General features: G+C 37.3%; 1 protein-coding gene across 1 annotated transcript; it reads left to right on the top strand.

Annotated features, from left to right (window-relative positions):
* The first annotated feature begins 520 nt into the window (after positions 1–520).
* On the top strand, positions 521–10,074 carry umps (uridine monophosphate synthetase). Its single transcript, XM_033987367.2, has 10 exons — positions 521–748; positions 1,442–1,595; positions 2,924–3,048; positions 4,877–5,064; positions 6,036–6,133; positions 6,538–6,698; positions 6,771–6,888; positions 8,785–8,960; positions 9,365–9,479; positions 9,798–10,074. Exons 1-10 carry the CDS (start codon positions 605–607, stop codon positions 9,974–9,976), a joined length of 1,458 nt encoding a protein of 485 aa, XP_033843258.1. The 5' UTR covers positions 521–604; the 3' UTR covers positions 9,977–10,074.
* Positions 10,075–21,523: the final 11,449 nt, after the last annotated feature.

Below are 21,523 nucleotides of genomic sequence, written 5' to 3'. Positions count from 1 at the left end.
AGTGGTGCAGCAGGTAGATGCACACAGTTCATCTGCACAGGACTTATGGAGCCTGGAGCTGATGCCATCTGGTCCTGCTGCCTTCCTGGGTCTGATCTTCTTGAGCTGTAGTCTCACCTGGGCAGTAGAAAATGACATATATATATATATATATATATATATATATATATATATATATATATATATATATATATATATATATATATATATATGAGATATATATATATATATAGCAATGTACAAATCAAAATTTACACATACAATTGTACCTTCATATACTAGGAACAGCAAAGCAAACATACAGCGCAGAACCTTCAAGCTCTGAGGCCTCTGGTAGAGGTCCTGAGCGTGAAAAAAAAGGATGAGACCAACCCCCAATTATAATTATTCTACAAACTGCACTGCAGATTATGCGCTTATTTGTCCTTTTCAATCTTTTACATATATTTTATTTTGAAACCAAAGATGTCTCTGATTTTGGTTTTATTGCGAAAGTCTTAGGGGAAGTGAGTTGTAATTTGCTGCTAGTGCGGATTGTTTCAGGAAGTGAAACTATTTGACTTTCCTCATCATTTTTTGAGGCTCCTACACAGCTCCCGTAAACATGGACAACGTTGATAGTCTGATCCTGAAACTCCACGATGTAAACGCGGTGAAATTTGGGGAATATAAACTCAAAAGTGGAATGATGACGCCTATTTATATCGATTTGAGAGTTCTGGTGTCCTATCCAGCGCTCATGAACCAGGTACCACGCCACGTGCTATACACGTTGCACTCAACAACAGAAATAGTTTAAGAATGCATAGCTTCGCAATGTTTTAACATATGCTCCTGGTGAATATGGGAATACGGTCAAAATTTCACATTGCTCATCTTATGTATTCAAATTAGGAAAGTCAAAATACCATCTATAAAATGTCATCCCAAAGCATGTATGCATTCTGGTTTCTTATTTAATATCAGTTCTGTACATTGACCTAACATGCTAATAATTGTGAAATAAGTTAATTTAAGTGAAAAGTTGTGGAAAGAGCAGAATAAATTGTCACCATTGGTTATCAATAAATAAATCACTGCTGTAAACACACTTCGTATGAAGGTATGAATAAGTTTGCATAGATAATTTAATCCAAATCAGATGTCAGATGTTGGTTATCAATAAATAAATCACTGCTGTAAACACACTTCGTATGAAGGTATGAATAAGTTTGCATAGATAATTTAATCCAAATCAGATGTCTGCTTTCACGAAATGCAGTTCTATATCTAGAAAATGTATTTTAGTATTTAACTTGGCATGTAATGAAAAACTGTAATATTTATGAAGGGCTGCGTAAATGTGCCTTGGCAAGCATATACTTTGACGGTAAGGCATAGTATGACATGTATTGTTACTACATTATAACTTGATCCATTGCTGGTGAATGTTGTTTTGCAGATTGCCAGTCTCATTTACCAGAAGCTGCAGGATGAGGGCCTTCAGTTTGACTCTGTGTGTGGGGTCCCATACACAGCTCTGCCTCTGGCTACAATTATCTGCTCCAAACATGAGCTGCCCATGCTTATCAGGAGAAAGGAGGCCAAGGAGTATGGTTAGTGTTTGACTAGAATGTGAAATTGTTAAACTATGTTAGCGATTTCACTGGTAAAAGCCCACCACACACTACAGAATTATTTGACCGATTTAGGACCCAATTTATTTTTCCCGTGACCTGACTTTGGATCCTTGTATGGAATTTTTAATCCGCTGTGCTTCTTATGTGTGTTGTCAGTGCGACGCCACTAAACCTCCCCACAGCAACAACCAATAAAACAGAGCACCAGGGGCAGACGGAGTGATGGACACAGAGGTGTATGATACAAACTCAGGAAATAGCGAAGATAATTTAAAGACAACTTTATTACTCACCTCTCCTAAAGTTGTAAAGTTAAACTGCAGCATTCTCATCCATATTATCCATTAGAATTTGTCCTCAACAAATTACATGACACTTTGTCCACTAAACGTCACTATTGATCTATTTGGAAGAGCTCTTTATAAAGTAAAAAGGTGAGTGTAATTCTTCACGTGTGTGTATGTACATAAATCCATGCAGAAAGGTTCGTGGTGAAGCTACTGTACATTAGCAATAGCGACTCTTCCTGTGGTGTTTATTGCCAGCCTTCTGTGCATTAAAAAACATTTATCTGAGCTATTGCACCACAATTAATAATATAACAGTCCTGACTTGAATCTAAACTGGAAATGCTCTGATATTTGTAACATTTTAAAGTCTCTCAAACATTTTACTCTAGACAATAAATAACTGACATGAGGTGTGGTCACAACTTTTAGCTTGTGGTGCAGGGTCTCTCCGCTGCCATATCCCGCTACATTCTTTGCACTCGGGCGATTGTAAGATTTAAAATCTCATCTGATTCTCCTTGGGTCTGTAGTGTGTGCATTTTTTGTTGCACATTTAAAAAATTTTTAAGATTGAAAAATCCTGTAGTGTGTGGCAGGTTGTCATTATACTGAATATGCCCACATTTTACTAATAAGATCTGTATCAACACATTTATAACAAACAATGAAAATGTCACTTGAAGTTGAAATATGATGATCTGCACATTTAACAAAATGAATTGGAAAATGGACAAGGAAAATACAACTTATATTGAAAGAGATTCCCACCATCCCAGAGGTTGATCCCAACCTGGGAAGTAATTTCACCTAGATATGCACAAGTGAGTAATGGCTGGTGTAGGTGCAGAATGCCAGACGTGCTTCCATTAGTGTACTCCAGTGCAGATGTGGCAATAGATGTATTAGTGTAGAGAGAGTAAATAAATAAATGCTGCATGATATTTTAACGCAACTAGGATTATGCAATTTTATGCTTAATTTTATTATTATTATTATATTGTGTAATGTGTTCAGGCACTAAGCGTATGGTGGAGGGCAACTGTCGAGATGGCGATATTTGTTTGATCATTGAAGACACAGTGACCAGTGGGACCAGTATTTTGGAGACAGCAGAAGTACTCTACAAAGAGGGACTCAAGGTAAAAAATGAAGTTCACTACATCCATACATCTTTGGTCTTCCTCCTTTTTCCTGCAGTACTAATCTCAGTATTCTTTTACCCAAATCCCTCCTCTGCACATGTCCAAACTATCTCAATCTGGGCACACTTGACTTTATAATTTGGACATCTATGTACCGTATTTTCCGCACTATAAGGCGCACCTAAAAGCCTTTAATTTTCTCAAAAACCCACAGTGCGCCTTATAATCTGATGCGCCTTATAATCTGATGCGCCTTATATATGGATCAATATTGGTCAATTATGACACCCGTAGTCAGGAGGCGTCTCTGAAATAATAGCGGTAATAACCCTTTAAGGATTGAGCACACTATGGGCCAGTATAGCTCACCTAGACTTTTATTCTTTTTTAGCCATAAAAATCATGTCAAACGAAGTATCAGAATTTACTGCATTTTTTCACACAACTAGTTCTATTTTACACATCCATCCATATTTTTTTGTTTTACGGAGACAGAGGCAGATTACCGTAATGATGGTAAAATATTTAGACTGCCCATGTCTCCGCTTTGAGACGCCGTTTGAATTTACATGAGAGCACGACTGGGCGTGGAGTTACGCTGCTGGAAAGTCCGCAACCCGCTCTATCTGCGACAGATCCGACGCTATATAACGGGGAGACGGGGAGACAGCGCCGGCGACATACGATCTGCCAATGGATTAGGGATGCCTGGACTGATATATCAGTCTCAACTGTGGTCCGAGTTTCACGAAGGCAGGAAATGTCACTGAACTGTTAGACAACAGCAGCGACACGGATAATGGCGATTTTGACGAGACGGAATCGGGCACTTTGAATGAGCTCGCCCAACTGTTCAACTCAGACACTGAAGAGGAAGAATTCAACGGATTCATGAATGAGGAATGAACTGAAAAAGTGAGGCTTTACGTGTTTCTTTCACGTGTTTACAACTAAACAAGGCTGGGAGATATTGTGACTATGGACATTAACGTTTGAACAACGTTGAGTTATTGTTATTGCTTTGCACTATTTCGAGAGTTACTATATTGTGAATGCATTAACTTGTTTTGTGAATGAACAAAGTTTTCAGAACGTTTTTTTTATTCTATTAATAAAGTTTGACTGAGTGACTTATCTGTTTTGTTGACATTCCCTTTAGCGCAGCTCCATCTCGTGGATGCGTAACACAACCCCAGCTACTACAGTAGTTTATATTCTATGCGCCTTATAATGCGGTGCGCCCTATATATGAAATTTGTTTTAAAATAGGCCATTCATTGAAGGTGCGCCTTATATTCCGATGCGCCTTATAGTGCGGAGAATACGGTACTCTTTCTTTTTCTATTTATACCAGTGAAAGAAACTGCAATATATTTAGCTTTCCTAATAATAGCTTACTATCTGTTTATTAAGTTTTTGACTCTTTAAAGTTGCATGTAACCTTTCCGGTCCTTGGTCTACAATATGCGTTTTTCTATGATTGGATTGATTTGCCTGGAATGTTCCACAGTATGGCATTAATCTTGTCTATAATGATTCAATTTCAATAGTGTTTTTATGAGCAATAAAAAAAAAAAATCTTACTGTGAGTTTGTTTGTCTCTCCTCAGGTCTGACCTGTAATTTTGCCTGCATGTCACCATTGATCCAGATAAATTTAATCCTATAACATCTCCATGGAGAAAAAGTCGCTAGCACACGCTGCATTAGAAAAGTTACATAGTGCATCTTTAAAACATCCAAATTATTAATCTTTTCTTGCATTTTGGCTGTAACCCACCTTAACCATTGTACATTTTTACATATCAACATACTTTGTCTTTCAGGTGTCAGATTCTGTTGTTTTGATGGACCGAGAGCAGGGAGGAGTGGAGATGTTGGCATCAAAAGGAATACGTCTTCACCCGATAATCTCCATGTTTAAGGTGCTCAACGTGCTGCAGGCGGCCGGGCGAATCGACACACAAATGGCTCAAAACGTTCACAAGTTCATCATGGAAAACAACACATTCAGGTACAATATTGCTTAATTTTTGGTCTCTATAATTATATTTGTAATAACCAAGTCCAATTGGAGAAAGTTTAAAAAGTATTACTAATGTGCAGACTTTTCTGGTAGTATAGTCTTTATAGGTATCATCGTTTATACAAAATGTTGTTGATAATTTTTAAGCATTGGGCCAATAGCCTTTTTCATGCAGTGGAAAGATCTCCACTGAGGGAGGACCTATTCTAAATACATTTGTAGCCACTTGTATTTCTTGCACCTTTTTCAGTAATCTTCAGTATTTCCTGGACAATTTTTGAGGGTGAAAACGTTGGGCAGCTATTGCAATGCGTGACATATGCTCTGCCATCAGCCAGTAGTGCATCTGAAAATATTCTCATGCCAACTCAAACTCCGCTTACCTGTTCTTCAACTTCAAACATGAGCAAAGATGTGCTTCATGGGGCATGGTATAGTAATTGAGTAGTATTTTTACATTTATAATGGGCTTACTTTTTTGAGACTCATATTGTGCGTTTCTACCATGGATCTATTATAAAATATATCAAGTAAAATATATTCTAATTGTATGTTGAATTTTGTGTCCTCCCTCGATGGAGACCTATGTTTTCACGAAAGAAAGCAGATAGATTCTTAACTGCCTATTATAGATAGGCTGTGGTATCGGTATTGCACATAATCATGGGTTTCAGCTTCCTGTTTAGAGGAGACATTTTGAGAACTTTTGACCATTCAAAAGAAGCAATAATGAACTTTCAATTGTTAATTGAATTGGCAGCAGTGCTCATTTTTTATCACTCTGAAACCCATGGACCCATCCACATTCCACACAACATTCTGAAAAGTAATAATTCTTACACTAAAAACCTGTAGATACGTAGGTTGTTGTATGTACAAAATTACAAATAACAAATGTGATATCAGTGAATGTTGTAGAGCTAGAAAGATTTTAATCATTTACTTATTTTACCCTAAAGGGCCAAAGATGAGGAGAATGGTAATGGCGTACCTGTTCCCAAGAAGCCATGTATCGAGCACACAGAGATGAGTTATGCTAAAAGAGCCAAACTACCAAGTATGTGCTTTGATTATTAGAGACGACACTAAGGAAACACATTTGTGTCATTGGGAGTCACATGTCTTAAAACATGTCTTTAAATTAGGGCTGGGAAATATGTGGGAAAAAAGAATGACGATTTTTTTTTCCCCCGATTTTCTATTTGATCTTCCATTTATTGAAAACATAGACAGGTGGGGTCAGATGGCACCGCACACATGAGAGACAAAGACAAGGAGACACTAGATGTCAAATTGTGCACGTTTAAGTCAAAATTTGTGAAATGCAATAACTCCTATGCTTTCCCTATGCTTTTTACCATGTTGAACACATTTAATGTCATGGTTACAGTGTTATACATAATTTTTGCTGTGTCAGAATCAGAAGTAGATTTAAAATATTGTATCTTCTTTCATTTACAGAAATTCACCCACTTGCATCAAAGTTAATGAACATCATGGAGGAGAAGCAGTCAAACCTGTGTGTGTCGGCCGATGTAACCAGCAGTGAAGAGTTATTGGAGCTTGCAGATTCACTTGGCTCCAAAATCTGTCTGCTCAAAACACACGTAGACATACTAAAGGTAAGACAGAAAAAGATTAATAGAACACGAAATGCCTTCTAGTGGGGAAAAAAATATATATCTTTTTTTAAGGACTACACATCAGAAATTGGTCAGAAGCTACAAGCAGTGGCTGAGAAACACAACTTTCTTATCTTTGAAGATCGCAAATTTGCAGACATTGGGAATACGGTCAAGCATCAATATGAAGGTAAGGTCTTCATAATGTTTTGTTTTTAGAGGTGATGGTATGAAGCAGGCACTGGGGCGGTTTGCAGCCGAGTGTGAAGCGGCTGGGATGAGAAGCAGCTCCTCCAAATCCGAGGCCATGGTTCTCGACCGGAAAAAGGTGGTTTGCCCTGGGTAAGTGGTGAGTCTCTGCCTCAAATGGAGGAGTTCAAGTATCTCTCACAAGTGAGGGAAGGATGGAGCGTGAGATTGACAGGCGGATCGGTGCAGCGTCTGCAGTGATGTGGTCGCTGTATCGGTCCGTTGTGATGAAGAAGGAGCTGAGCCGGAAGTCGAAGCTCTCGATTTACCGGTCAATTTACGTTCCTACCCTCACCTATGGTCATGAGCTTTGGGTAATGACCGAAAGGACAAGGTCGCGGATACAAGCGGCCGAAATGAGTTTCCTCCGCAGGGTGGCTGGGCACACCCTTAAGGATAGGGTGAGGAGCTCAGTCACAGGGGAGGAGCTCGGAGTAGAGCCACTGCTCCAACACGTCGAGAGGAGCCAGCTGAGGTGGTTCGGGCATCTGCTCAGGATGCCTCCTGGACGCCTCCCTCGGGAGGTGTTCTGGGCATGTCCCACAAGGAGGAGGCCCCGTGGAAGACCCAGGACACGCTGGAGGGACTATGTCTGGTGGCCTGGGAACACCTTGGGGTCCCACCGGAGGAGCTGGAGGACTTGTCTGGGGTGAGGGAAGTCTGGGAGTCCCTGCTTAGACTGCTGCCCCCGCGACCAGACCCCGGATAAGTGGAAGAAAATGGATGGATGGATGGTATGAAGTAAATAGAAAAAAAAATCATGAGACTTTACCATTCAAAGTAGGGCCTAAATGCAATGTTTACAAGTCTGAGATTACTGTCGTAAATGCTAAATGCTAAACTAAAGCCCACAACACACTACAGGATTTTTCAGGCTTAAACTATTTTGAAACATGCGCCAAAAAGAACAGACCACAGATACAAGGGCATTGAGATGTGATTTTTAAATGTCTGATGCAATTTTAAATTACTGATGTGATTTTAAATATTGGATGCATTTTTAAATCTCCGAAAAAAGACAGTAGCACATTACAAGCTAAAAGTTGTGATTCATCAAAACTATAGTGCACCTCACTTCAGCTGTTTCCTGTCTACAGTACGATTGGCTTTGACACTCTAGATGCATGTCCAAACTGTATTATTATTATAATGTGTATTATAATGTGATGCAGTCATTCAGATAAATGCTTAAACCCATAGATGTTTGGTGATAAATCCATAGGAATTGGAATTGTGTTTACTATAGCCACAGCTTCACCCCGATCCACACGGCGCGGCGGAGGATCTATTCTCGCCTTTTTATTTTCAAAGAACACTTCTGACAGAATATTACTTGGATATTAAACACAACAAGTGTTTACTGGCAATATAATTTTATCTTGGCTGTACATATCAAGCAAAGGATCAAGGCCTGTAACTGGAAGTACCATTCAAGATTGTATAAAAATCCCCAATAATTCTGTTTTGGCATAAGATATTTTAATCATTGTATCACATCTGCAGTCTGCCCATCCATGGGAGTGGATCTCTCCTTCACTGTGGTTCTCCTTGAGGTTTCTTTTTCTCACCGGGTTTTTTTTTGTTTTGTTTTTCCTTGCCAAGAAGTCTAAGGACGGGATGTTCTGGGACAGTTATCCATTTGCTAATTTTCTGTGGATTAATTTGCTTGTTTGTTTCGGTTTCATTGTTGCGTTGTTGATTTTCTAACTTTTTGTTGGTTAAATTATCATGGTCAGCCCTAAGAGGCAACTGCTGCTGTGATTTTGGGCTTTACAGAAATAAGTTGAATTGAATATTTCACTGCATTATACCAGTGACATTTTCTCTCTCTCTCCAGGTGGACTGTACCAGATATCGTCCTGGTCCCACATAGTGAATGCCCATGCTGTGCCTGGACCTGGGGTGGTGAAGGGTCTCAATGCTGTGGGCAGACCTCTGGGGCGTGGCTGCCTTCTCATAGCACAGATGAGTTCCCAAGGCTCTCTGGCCACTGGAGAATACACACAAGCTACGGTTAGCTTTTTGAATTTACCTGTTTTTACTTTTTTTTTTTTTCTTAAAGCCACAGTATGTAACATAGCCAAAAGCATGTTTTTCATTTGGTTGTTTATTGCACTGAAAAACGTATCCTTGTCCCTGTGAGCAGGCTTGCATCTCAACATACATGGCTGTTATTTAGCCTGGAGGAGGGCCTCCTCCTGTTTTTTCCATGGAAATATTGTTCCTTTGTGTATATTCTTCCACAGTATGGCATAAAAACACATCTGTCACCATGAAGAATGTTCCGAAATATCGTTTTAACTTTTAACTTGTATAGGCACATGCCATCTCCAGAAAGTTACATACTGTACCTTTAACACCCTTTATTCTTTTTGAATTACCCTTTTGGTTCATGGTGGGGGTTTTTTTTCTTGCAGCTGAGAATGGCAGAGGAGCATTCAGATTTTGTGATGGGTTTTATCTGTGGAGGGAAGATAACAATGAGGCCGGAGTTCATTCACATGACCCCAGGAGTGCAACTGCAGAGTAGAGGTAACATTACTAGACCCTTTATAACACATAGACAATGGGAGCACTGATAAGAACAATGTCTTCTGCATCTTTCATAGTTTTAGTTAGTTTGACTATGTTTGTATGATTGACTTTGACCTTCTTCTATATAAGACCAAAGTTGTCCCAAACCACAATATTGCTTTTGCATATTCACCTTAGCTATCCAATAAACAAATATATTTACTATAACACTGCAATGTTTGTTTGTCAACACTAGGTGGAGCAATAGTACAGAGAATCCCACAAAAGCAAATGCCATTCTTCTGACTCATTTTCCTATTTTGTTTGTAGCTCCAGGAGATGGTTTGGGTCAGCAGTACTCCACCCCAGAGGAGGTAATCAAGAACAAAGGCTCTGATGTCATCATTGTTGGACGCGGAATCCTGGAGGCCCCTGATAGGCTGAAAGCTGCCGAGGCATACAGGAAGTCAGGCTGGGACGGCTATACACAGCGGCTGGCCTTGAGTCAACAGTAGATTTGAATTTTGTGTCTCAATTTCAAATTAAAATATTCAACTATATTTCAATGAAAGAGCTGTGATAATGTAGTCTGTATTATGTGTATTGGTAAAAATAAAAAGTTTTTGTTCCTAGATCTTGGGACATTTTACTGTATTATATGATATATTATATTATGGTTTTAAATGTTCTCAATTGTTTGTCCAGGACTACCTTTAGGCATACATCAGCTATATTGATCATAGTTTCTCATTATAATGAAATGTTCCTAGGTACAGTGTGTCATATCTAGACAGTTTATTTGCATAGGAGACTGGCATATTAATATGTAACAATTTTATCTTAATAATCGGCTAAATTTGAAATAGATATTAAGATAGTTTAGCTTGATTGATTGAGCCACCTGTCCTTTCCAACGCTTTCCGTCCTTCTAATTTATCAAAAATACACAGATATGTAGTCATTGATTTCAGGTGTTCTTTTAAACAGGCTTGTGAAAGGTCAAGTTAAACTTTTGTTTATTTGAGGCCATTTTTCTTTTTCTATGTAGCCTAATGTCCTGGTTACAGTCGCTGCTAAAACAACAAGACAATAGTTTCATTCATCTTTCATCATCAGGTAAAATGCCATACATTTTTTTCCTATTTTTCTATCTTTAATGTCATTCTTTTAGTTACCTCAAGGGACCATGAACAAATAAATAAAAGGCTCAAATAGCTTTTAATTCCATTTGTTCTCTTTATGCATGTAAAAATGTAGTTTCGATATAGTTTAAGGAGTCAGTTTGAATATAGGCTATATTGTATTGCATATGCATGTATTCTGATTCAGTGGTTTTTCAAGCTTTTTCTCTCAGCCACTCCTAGTTCATGTCTGACACTTTGATGACTCCCTACATCCTTCTATACCTGACAACTTCCAGCATAAATCTTGTTTTGTTTTTTTCTGTAATCATTCTGAATACTTCATAGAAGCAGTTTGACATCCCCAATTCAAGATGTCTTTTAGAAAACTAGACTAGGATTATTTATAATGTATTACTTTTGAATTGTGATAGGCGCAATACCCGAACAATCGCTTACATATTTCTGGAGAAAACACCCTACATACATTTTAAGCTATTTAACACTCTTTAAAATTAATGTCTTGAGCTTTCCCAACATAATACTGACTCCTCACTATACTACAATAAGACAACGTTACACGAACATAATTTGCAAGGCATATGTATGTAAATGTATGGGCCAGGATGCATGTTGCCCAGGCCTGCGTGGTGAGGTGGCTGCTCTAGTTCTAACAATAGGCCTTTTACTCATAAGCGCGGGTACAAAGGTCACGCGCGTTGCCGGGTGATTGGAGAAGTGGAGGATGCACGCGCCCCCCCCCCCCCCCCCCCCCCCCCCCCCCCCCCCCCCCCCCCCCCCCCCCCCCCCCCCCCCCCCCCCCCCCCCCCCCCCCCCCCCCCCCCCCCCCCCCCCCCCCCACACACACACACACACCCCAACTGCATCCAGAGCGCACACACCTCTCGCTTTGTGTCAATATTGGATCAGAGTAACGCACCATTCGACAGGTGTCTGCGCCAGGACAATCTACTCACAGGAGTGCACCGAAGGGAGGAGGCACGGCAGGGGAGGGGTGATGGAGGGGCAGAGACGAGGCACACAGGTATAAAAGGTGTGTATCTGTCTCTGGCACGCCACATCCAGTGCGCGTAAAGATGTGTCATACCACAGTCATTGCGCGCACGTTTGCTACATTTGCAGGTATGTTATAACAGAATACCTTTAATTTGATCTCAAATGTTACTTTTACTGGTCAACTAACATTTCCAAACTTTTCAGATAATAGGAATATGCCACGAAATCCCGGTGAAGAAGACTTTGATGTCCGTATTTGCTTCACGTTGAGCCTCACGTACAATACCTGAAGGTGATGTTTTGTTCGTTCGGCTCGCGTTATGCAGGTACGGATTGACATCTGTAAAGACAACTGCGAAGTTTTTTCTACTTTTTTCCATCAAGGAGCATAATTTTCGTAAAAGGTCCTAGCTATGCAAATTGTGGACGTAATACACTCTTCTTGACGCATGCGTAAGAATGAAAGACGCCATATGGTTTGAATTCATGGATGTAGTGGAAATTTGTAATAAGGGAAATACATTTGGACATATGTTTATGTATGCACAATGCATTTCAATAAAAAGAGTTTGTTAAACCCAAGCTCCAGGTGTGTAGGAGGTTTCAATGAAAAAGTATAGGTAGAGAGTGCTTATTTGCATACAGCTGGCGAAAGATAAGGCTCTAGAAAACTGACTTTAATTTTATAACTACAAGGTCTGGTTTTAACAATATCTATCTCTCTATCTCTCTATCTCTCTATATCTCTATCTATATCTCTATAAATAAAATTCCCATACAATTTCTTTGGTTAAAAAAAAACAAACAAATTGACTGCTCCATAAGTTATTTAAATTGTAGTTTGTGCCTGCTCAATGTATTTTTTATGACCAAATGTTCCACTAAAAGTTTGACATTTACAACTTGGGTGATGCCTCTGGCACACTGACAAAACAGTGCTGCTTTTTCCATTGGGCCCTATATTCCTTACTGTCCATGTCTTGCGTCACCGGTCCACGCAGACAGGGGTTTAATGGAAGGTTATGGTAATCATTAACTAAACATTAACCTCTCTCACATGCATCTGATGGATCCATCTGCTTTTTGGATACACAATTCATCATCAAGAGGTTTGGAGCACATGGCATAAACCTAGAGGGAAGCAGAGCACACATAGTCAATGGATACTAATTGTTAAGTAAGTAATTTAGGTAATATCAGTTTGGTAAATCACAACATTATTAGTGAATTTTTGCACTTTGCCTTAATTTTGACTTCTTGTGGAGGTTTTGTTCTTGGGAGCAAAAAAATTATTTAAAGTTCACCGTCTGCATCTTCTGGTGGAGGGTTCGTCACCTGCTTAACCTTGTTATTGCTATAACTATTTTATTGTTTTGCTTGGAATGTTCCGTAGTAAAGATACAGGTACACTTGATCTGTGGAAATAGTTAAGGTTCAGGCACAACAACAATGTTCATGAAGAAAAGGTTTCAGACCTAAAAGCTAACAAACCACATTATAGAAAAACATTGTTTTGGCTTCATCAAAACAATGCATTGCTTTATCATATCTACTTGAATGTGTAATCACCAATGTTTTATAGTTAAATAAACTTTTTGAACAATTACGTGAGTGGGCTAGGGATATGGTAAATATTTTAGGCTTTTTAACCAAGGTACCTTTTAATATTTTGCAATTATCAAGGTATTTTTTAATATTTTGCAATTATGCACATAACCTGGCATTACAACTAAAAATCTTCTCTTGTGTTTGCTGTGAGATTACAGTTTCCAGGTTAATTCCAAGTCAAACAAATCACCCCGTGATCATCTTTGTATTGCTTTCAAAGTATAAATGTTACCATGTCCATTCCCTGTAAATGAGACATCCTATAGAGACACCTGCCATTTAAAACATTATATATACATCTAAAATGACAAAGTGTATGTAGCTTTAAAAAAAAAGTATTGATGCAGTCATTTTTGACAGCCATTTTTGAAATGTTGGTATTAGTCCTAAGAATAGTTTAAAAAAAGATAAACAAATGAATGAAATGAGATAAATATATTTTTTTAAAACCATATTGGCAGAGAAAACATAACTAACTACCAACTTCTGCTTTTAACCTGTCGTAGCTCACTAGTAGTACATGTAACATGGCCCTATCAGAGAAGCCATTTGCCTGTCCAAAGCTCCTAGTCAATATTTGTTTAAACCTAGAGGGAAGCAGAGCACACACTCCTGGGTATCCTGGTTACCTGTCCCATGTCAGGTTAAACCAACCGTCCTGACTGGTACTGCTGCGGCTACACCCTTTATCCTCAATTTGTTCAGAACACAATGAGACATACAATAATACAACCTCTACATACAACTTCTAATAGGCTACAGGCTGCATTCATTCAATTACAGACTATTTAGGGAATCTACACTTGTATTACTCACTGGTACCATGTAAATATGTTAGAAGAATATATACATTTTAAATAGATAATAAATTTGCCCCAAAAAATCCTATGAAAAAGGCTCACATCTCCACATGTAACTTGACCCAGTGGTGTAATCTTGAGACAAGTTAAATGCCACTCTGTAGAACATTCTAGGTAAAGAAATAAACCTTTCCATAGAGACAAGCACGTGGTGGACCCTCCATCAGATACTAAAGATTCTACTTCTAGTTTTGTTTAGGTTTACTATGATTGCTACCATTATAATAACACAAAACATTCATCCACTATGGTGTACCCTAATATAAACCTGCTTAACTATTATATACTATTCAAATTTATTAGATTCATTTTTAGTTGATATATTGTTTTCTATTGACTTGAGTAGCGAAACTAAATTACCATTGACGTTCACAAGACCACGAATCTCCCTCCACCCTAAATCAGGCTGAATGATTGTATCTGTATTGTTGTAATAAGATTATAGTCGGTGTCCTGTTTTGCTAAAGTGTTCTCAGTCCCCAGTTTTAAATGGTTTGGTGAAGGAGTGCCTGAGGGCTGTGTGCTGCCTCCTCTGACAGTTACTGATAATAAGAGACATGCAAATGCCTCATGGCCAGATCCATTTAAGCTTTTTACTGTTGTTACAATGATAGTTGGGGCATTTTTTAGATTTGTTGTAAAAAAAAAAAAAAAAAAAAAAAAAAAAAATAAAAAGAAAAAACTCAAATGCAGTACTGTAGAAAAGTGAGAGGTTGATTTGGATCTGTATTATGGACATTTAAGACACTATGGCTAGATAGACAACACAACACTAAACCTATTGTTAAAGCAATGTAGACCCAAACATCATGCAAAATATGTGAAGATAGTGTCAATACGAGCTCCTTCAGTTGTGTTCATTTGAAGACAATGGTGAGTAAAAGTAAGATAAAAGCTACTGCCATTAGTATTACAGGTATTATCATTAATTAATTCATGTGTAAAAATAATCAGTGATTCAGCAGTAATTCTCACCACTTACACTGACTTTACAGGTTTGTCACAACCTCTCAAAGTGCTACATTTGCAGTCATTTTATACTTGCTCCATACTAGGTGATGGTTACTTCTGTAACCACAACAGCCCTGAGGCAAACTGGCAGACGTGAGGCTACCAGTCTAAACCCCCTCCCTCTGTCCACCACCAACAACCTCTCATGCACACACTGCATTCATACTTAAGACAAAGTGGGTCTTGCCTAAGGGCACAATGGCAGAACCTGGTCCATCCTGGAGCATGGAACTGATCCTCTGCCCTTAGTCAGTGGACTAGAGCTCTAGACACTGAGCCCATGTTAAAATGATCAAGTGACAACACTTGCACTGCTACCACTAGTAACTAGCCTCTACTAGAAATACACCTGGCAAGAACTACTGTTACTACTAATACAATGCCTATATTCAAGTACTACTGCTTTGCCTGGCAAGTCCAGAATGACATCTTTGTATTTTTTATCCAAAGTTATGAGTTTGATCCCCCACAACCTCAGTTGTGCCTCATGCTATAGGATCAAATGTGACCATGCGCTCACTTTTATTTTATAATTTTTTATTATTTTATAATTTTTTATTATTTTATAATTTTTTATTATATAATAATATATAATATTTATATCTATATTGGTGATGCATGTGAAACGAAGGAGTTTATTGGTCACCCATCATTTTGAATAAAGATTAACAGTTTAGAGCTTTGCTTATTGATTCTACAGAAATCCATGATATTGTTCAGGCAAGGCAGGCTTATTTATATAGCACAATTTATATACAAAGTCATGATATAAATAATCATCATAAAATTAACATTAAAAGAGGAGAGTGCAGAAGAAAAAACTTTTCAGTCGTATGCACAGCTAAACATTCGTTTTGAGCCTAAATTTAAACATTGTCAGTCCCCTGTTATTTTATTTTTTTTTGTTTGTTTGTTTTACTCATAAGCAGCCATATGTGTTTCTCTGATAGGTTAATCCATCTGTCAATGACATCCATCTGAACCTGAGAAGATTTAATGGTAACTAGACTTAAATCTTTGTAAATTATTTAGTATTGAGTATCTATAGTGTATATTCTAGATCCCAGCCAAACTGCTGCTACTGCAACAACTTGGCCTATTATTATTTTTTTATCTCACTTTGCTATTGAGGTCAACTTTGATCCTGTTGGAAATTAGCCATAGTATCCACATCTATCTTTTTTAGAGAAAGTGGGATTAATTACCATGGTACTGAGTAGACCTTCATTGAGAAAAATAAGATGCATGAAACCTTACACTAGGGCCATGTTACACGAGACATAAACATGATTTGGTTGTTTGGTCATTTAGCCATTCAGAGATCACAGGGGTTGTGAGGAGACCAGCAGATGTTCACTCAACAGCACCTTCACCTGGATTAGTTGCCATAGAAACCTTCCACCTGCAGAAGGGCATTTATTCAGTGGACCAGTGTCTTTGTGGGTCATTTGTTTGTGCATGTGTGTAGCTGTATGCAAACATGTGTACAGGTGCTGTTACTGGCTATTCAAATACCTGAGACTCGGACTGACCCAGAAACAAGGCATCCTCTCTAACAAGCAACCAGGGGCGGCTCCAGACATTTTTAAAGAGGTGTTAAGGGTAAGCTCATGGTGGTTGGTTCAAATGACAATGGTGGTTGTCATTTGAAAGTATTTTGGTGACTCTAGATGAAAAAAGAGGCAAAAATAAGCACCTTCCCTTTAACCAGCTCTTGATAACTGCATCTTCTTTTTAAAATTTAATCATAAAAATATGTATTTATGATTATGAGTCAATATTTAGGTAACATGCACATTTAAATGTCCATAAAGTACACCATGATAGAATCCCATGTATAATGTGGGTGGCAAAACCGTGCTGAACCAAATATTCTCTTCCCCCAATATTACTCTTTGGTTTACGTGCTCCTGCGTACTGTCACATGACCATGACCGTCTAATTAACTAGCTTTATTACTGCAAACCAATAGATGCAAAAGGCAGGTGTTGCAGATATGTATTTAACTTTGTTTATGCTTATTTCACTATGACAAGTTGCCAAACTAAATGTATTGAATGTTAATCAATAGAAGCTAACTACCACCACCCAAGTGCCTATTCATTTATTTATTCATTCATTCATTCATTCATTCATTCATTCATTCATTCATATATTCATATATTCATTTATTCATTTAGCAAAATGCTATGGTTATTTGATTTATCAATTGAAAATTTCATGTATATTGGACAATATCTGAATTTCTACATAAAAAAAGTATTTATCTATTTGTAATACTGGTGGTTTAATATTGCGAGCTAAGAAAAGGCTTCTAGCCCACTGAGACTCATGCCAGGAACCCCAACATCCTACTCTCTGTCCGGGTTGGTAGGCTCTTGAGGCTGACATTAACTCTTGCACATTCTCTGATATGATAAAGCAATGCAGTCTCTCACCGCTCAACCACTCTCTCCTAATCCTCATGGATACTTATCCCTATAGACTTGTTCTTAGGTTGTATGAACTGTCCCTCAATCATGCATGGAACCAGAGACTGAGAGGAAGTCTTGGCTTCAAATGCATAATATAATGAGTAGAATAAACACTTGGGCAACATCTGCGTAAAAAACTGAATGTCATTATTCTATTCGATGTAGCCTATTTTCTGTTAATCGATTTAGCAGTATATACTAAAAAAGTTGTCCATGTGTTTGGGGTCCCGTTAATTTTAAAAATTTGTGACATTATCTATATATTAATATTTTTTAGGATGTACAGTCCAAGACAATTTAAAGTTTTTGATGGAAGCAACACCAATCAAATAAACACTATATGAGAATATAAATTATTTTAGGCCCCATGGTTTGAACATCTGAATTTTATTGTGATGTAATAGAAGAAAACGGTTTGAAAACCACTGGTCTAAACTGTAGGGTAAAAGGTCTGTTAAAATAAAAGTACAAGTACAGCAAGTTGTGTATAACCAAATTATTTAATTTCACAATTACAAAGCATATTTAACATTATCTTTATAATGCCACCTAATTTATCCATTGACTGGAATTATCAGTGAAGAAGACGAAAATGTAATATAGCGATAGTTGGTCTAGAGCCAGTATTACCAGAGTCACATGCAAATCATCTTTGGCTTTATTTCCCAGTGAAATCAACTGCATGATGTGAACCAGGCACAAAATGGTGGCTCATCTGATTAATTTGATCAGACCTGGTTAAGAGAGGCACTCCTTATTTGTCCATGTAAAACAAATATATTTTGAGTAGATATTAAATGAAAGTTTCTGATAATATCTATTTTATGTTAATATATTGAAGAAATGTTTGGGGAGAAATGTATTTTTTTGTTTTGTTTTTATACATTCTTAATATATTATGACAATGATGATAGTTTGTAATGGGGAACTGTATAGAAAAAATATAAATATGTGTTTGTGTAAAAATGTTATTGGAAAAAAATAAGCCGATCATATTTTTGTTGTTAGGCTATAGTAAGTACAGTTAAGCATTTAGCATGCATTTGTTTAAAATGCATTAAGCACACCTATCTTTCATTTATTCAGTTGCAGGAGTTTTATTGGCCAAAAACTACTTTAACATAACATGCGTTCTTACTGAGTCAGGTTGCGTCTCCACAGATCCTTTAACTTGGCCTAGTGCCGTCACCTGCTTGTTTCCATAGACATAGATAAGTTTAATGATATACTGTGCAATATCCTAAGCAAATCAATTACTTCTCTATGGAAACTAAGTGTATCCTCCACCAGAAAAATTACATGGTATACCTTTTTAAATGTACACCTTTTTCATGTATTGTAGCATTACTGAAATGAGCATGTCCTTTAAATTATCACGAGTCAATATTAAACAGATTTTAACCAAGACAAAACCTCCATCTGTCTGCCTGTGTCTGTCCCCTCACCTGCACATCACCTGGCTCTGCAGCAGGCTACAACATGTACACAGAGGGACAATGGAGAGACACATAATGACCAGAGTGCAGGTAAACAGTGTTATAGTAATACGACCAAATATAGCTTTATATAAGGTTCAATGAGGGTGGTGAGTGATGGCTTACTATACTGCCAAAGACCTATGTGTTAAATGGTGTACAATGCATGTAGTTGGAGCAGGTTTATTACTGGGCGTGATGGGAGTTTTTGCCACTAGATGTCACTAACGATGCAGGCAAACATTTTGTAGCCCCAAGTAGGACTTTCCCATCCATACACCCACTGACTGAGTAATATTACTTTTTGTTTGTATTTAAAAAAAAAAAAAAAAAAAATTACATGTAGAATTTTTTCATATATATATTTTTAGTTTGCATATAGGACATTTACCATTATTACAAAAAAACAACAACAAAAAAAAAACCAAACAAACAAAAAAACAAACAAAAACAAACAAAAAACAAACAGGCCAATAGCACAATGCACAACATGTGTACTACCATACATACAATAATTAAATGAGAATGAGAATATTGTGTCATTTGAGTCATAATTTTTTGTCTGCCATAGTGCAACATGTATAATAAATATCAAATGTTTACAATCTGTATCTTTTTTCAGGGTTTGGCAGCCAGCAAACACAAAGTTTTAGTAACAAAACAGAATGTTCTGGAGTCTTTTTGAGGAGTAGAGGATGGGATCCAGACTCGACACAAGAATAGCAAACAATACACTATGGTATGATTGAACACCACTGCCTGACAGGTTCTTTATAGGCAGTAAACCAAATTAGAAAAAAATTAATATAAATATAATATAAATAAAGGGTAGATAATGTTATATTGTTGTAATCATTAACACTATTGTATCCTTAATATCTGAGAAAAAAACAGAACAAAACAAAAAAAACAAAACATCAAGGTGTGCAGTCTAACTCAAAATTGAAAACAAGATGGCATGAGAGGGTAGTCAAGCACTGATCTAACAATACAAGACACTTTATCATGTAAACAAAGGCAAAAAATAAACTTGTTTTGCTAGATTGACATTAGGGAAATAATATATTGTTACAATAATATTGTTATCATAAAACAGGGTAGCCGATAATCATTTGTGGGACATTGTATATAATCGTGATAATCACCAACAAAGATAATCCCTATTATATCTTCAGAGTGTGCAGAAAAAAGATGCTTATCCATAATGTTCTCCACTGGACTGCAGGTGTTTTTACATATAACAAAGTACAATTATATAAAAGTATGCAACTTATTCATAATGTTTAAATTATAATTATTCATATCCATAACATTTTTAAACTGTCAGCAGCTTTAATAATTATCATGATATAATTGTTAATCGCAGTTATTTTGGACATGATAATCGTGACATCATATTTCAATTTTGTCTGATGCCTAATAGAAATGACTTGTGTCTTATGTTACTAGATTATGATGATTTTTGGTTACAGTGATATCACATGTACTAGTGAGTCTTCAGTCTTCAAGTCTATCATTTATCCAACTGTCTTAGTTCTTATACAGTCCAATCTTGCCTTTACATCCTAGTCCTCTACCTTAGCTATACCCATGTACAAGCACCAGTAGAAGCAGTAATTATGATAATGCTGGGTTACAGTGATATAACCCATTTTGCTGTATAGAAATCACTGACTTATGTTAAATTATGACCATATTTGGTTCAATGATACCACATGTTTGAGCAAGAATTCTTTTTCACTCTGAATCAGAATAAGTTTCAGTGTCATCGTCAGTTAACAGAATTCACAAACTAGGAAAATGTTCCTGCAACATAAAACAATGAATAATATTAGTAAATATGATAAAATAAAAATAAGGACATTAAAAAGTTAATTAAAAAATTAAAATAAAATAGACTTTGTACTCTTCTTCTTCACATATTGTATATTTAATCAGTCAAAACCTTCAGTGCAAGTAGATAAATTATGGTAAGTAAGTAGGCCTGTCACGTTAATTACTATATCAACTACAATATTGTTAAAAATCAGAAGCTACAATAAATATATTTGTAATACTTTTTGTTGTTTAAATATGCATTTGCATTATTCTGTCAGTGGTATAATTTAGTTTCAAGCTTATGGTTTATTGTCTATTTTTATGGTATATCGCACTTCAAAATTTGTTATCATGACAGGTCTGTAAGTAAGTCTTTACACCCTGGTCCTCTATTATAGCTATACTTGTGTACCAGTAGCAGTAGCACTTGTACATGGGAGTATGTGGGGATCAGCTCCCAGAATATGTCCATTATCCTCACTCTCCAATCAAACTGTTGTGTCAGTGCATTGTCTTTGTATGGCCCCGCGTCAGGCTGCCTCTCTCAGGCCCTGCTGTTTCTGATGACTCAGGGATTGGGGGCTCTGGGTACAATGGAGTTTTGGACCGTCCACAATGCACCCGGTTAATTCGCCCCTTTCAGGGCAACACCCAGCTGCTGAGTTTGCAAGGCCACTG

Source organism: Periophthalmus magnuspinnatus, chromosome 21 (genome assembly GCF_009829125.3).
Source record: "Periophthalmus magnuspinnatus isolate fPerMag1 chromosome 21, fPerMag1.2.pri, whole genome shotgun sequence".
NCBI classification, from domain to species: Eukaryota; Metazoa; Chordata; class Actinopteri; order Gobiiformes; family Gobiidae; genus Periophthalmus; species Periophthalmus magnuspinnatus.
This window is presented reverse-complemented; position numbering and strand designations above follow the sequence as displayed.

Excerpts from the sequence above, each read along its gene's own strand:
- umps (XM_033987367.2), top strand. The coding sequence starts at position 605 with ATGGACAACGTTGATAGTCTGATCCTGAAACTCCACGATGTAAACGCG. Across the intron at positions 3,049-4,876 it reads TCTACAAAGAGGGACTCAAG|GTGTCAGATTCTGTTGTTTT; the intron begins GTAAAAAATGAA and ends TTTGTCTTTCAG. Across the intron at positions 8,961-9,364 it reads GAGAATACACACAAGCTACG|CTGAGAATGGCAGAGGAGCA; the intron begins GTTAGCTTTTTG and ends TTTTTCTTGCAG.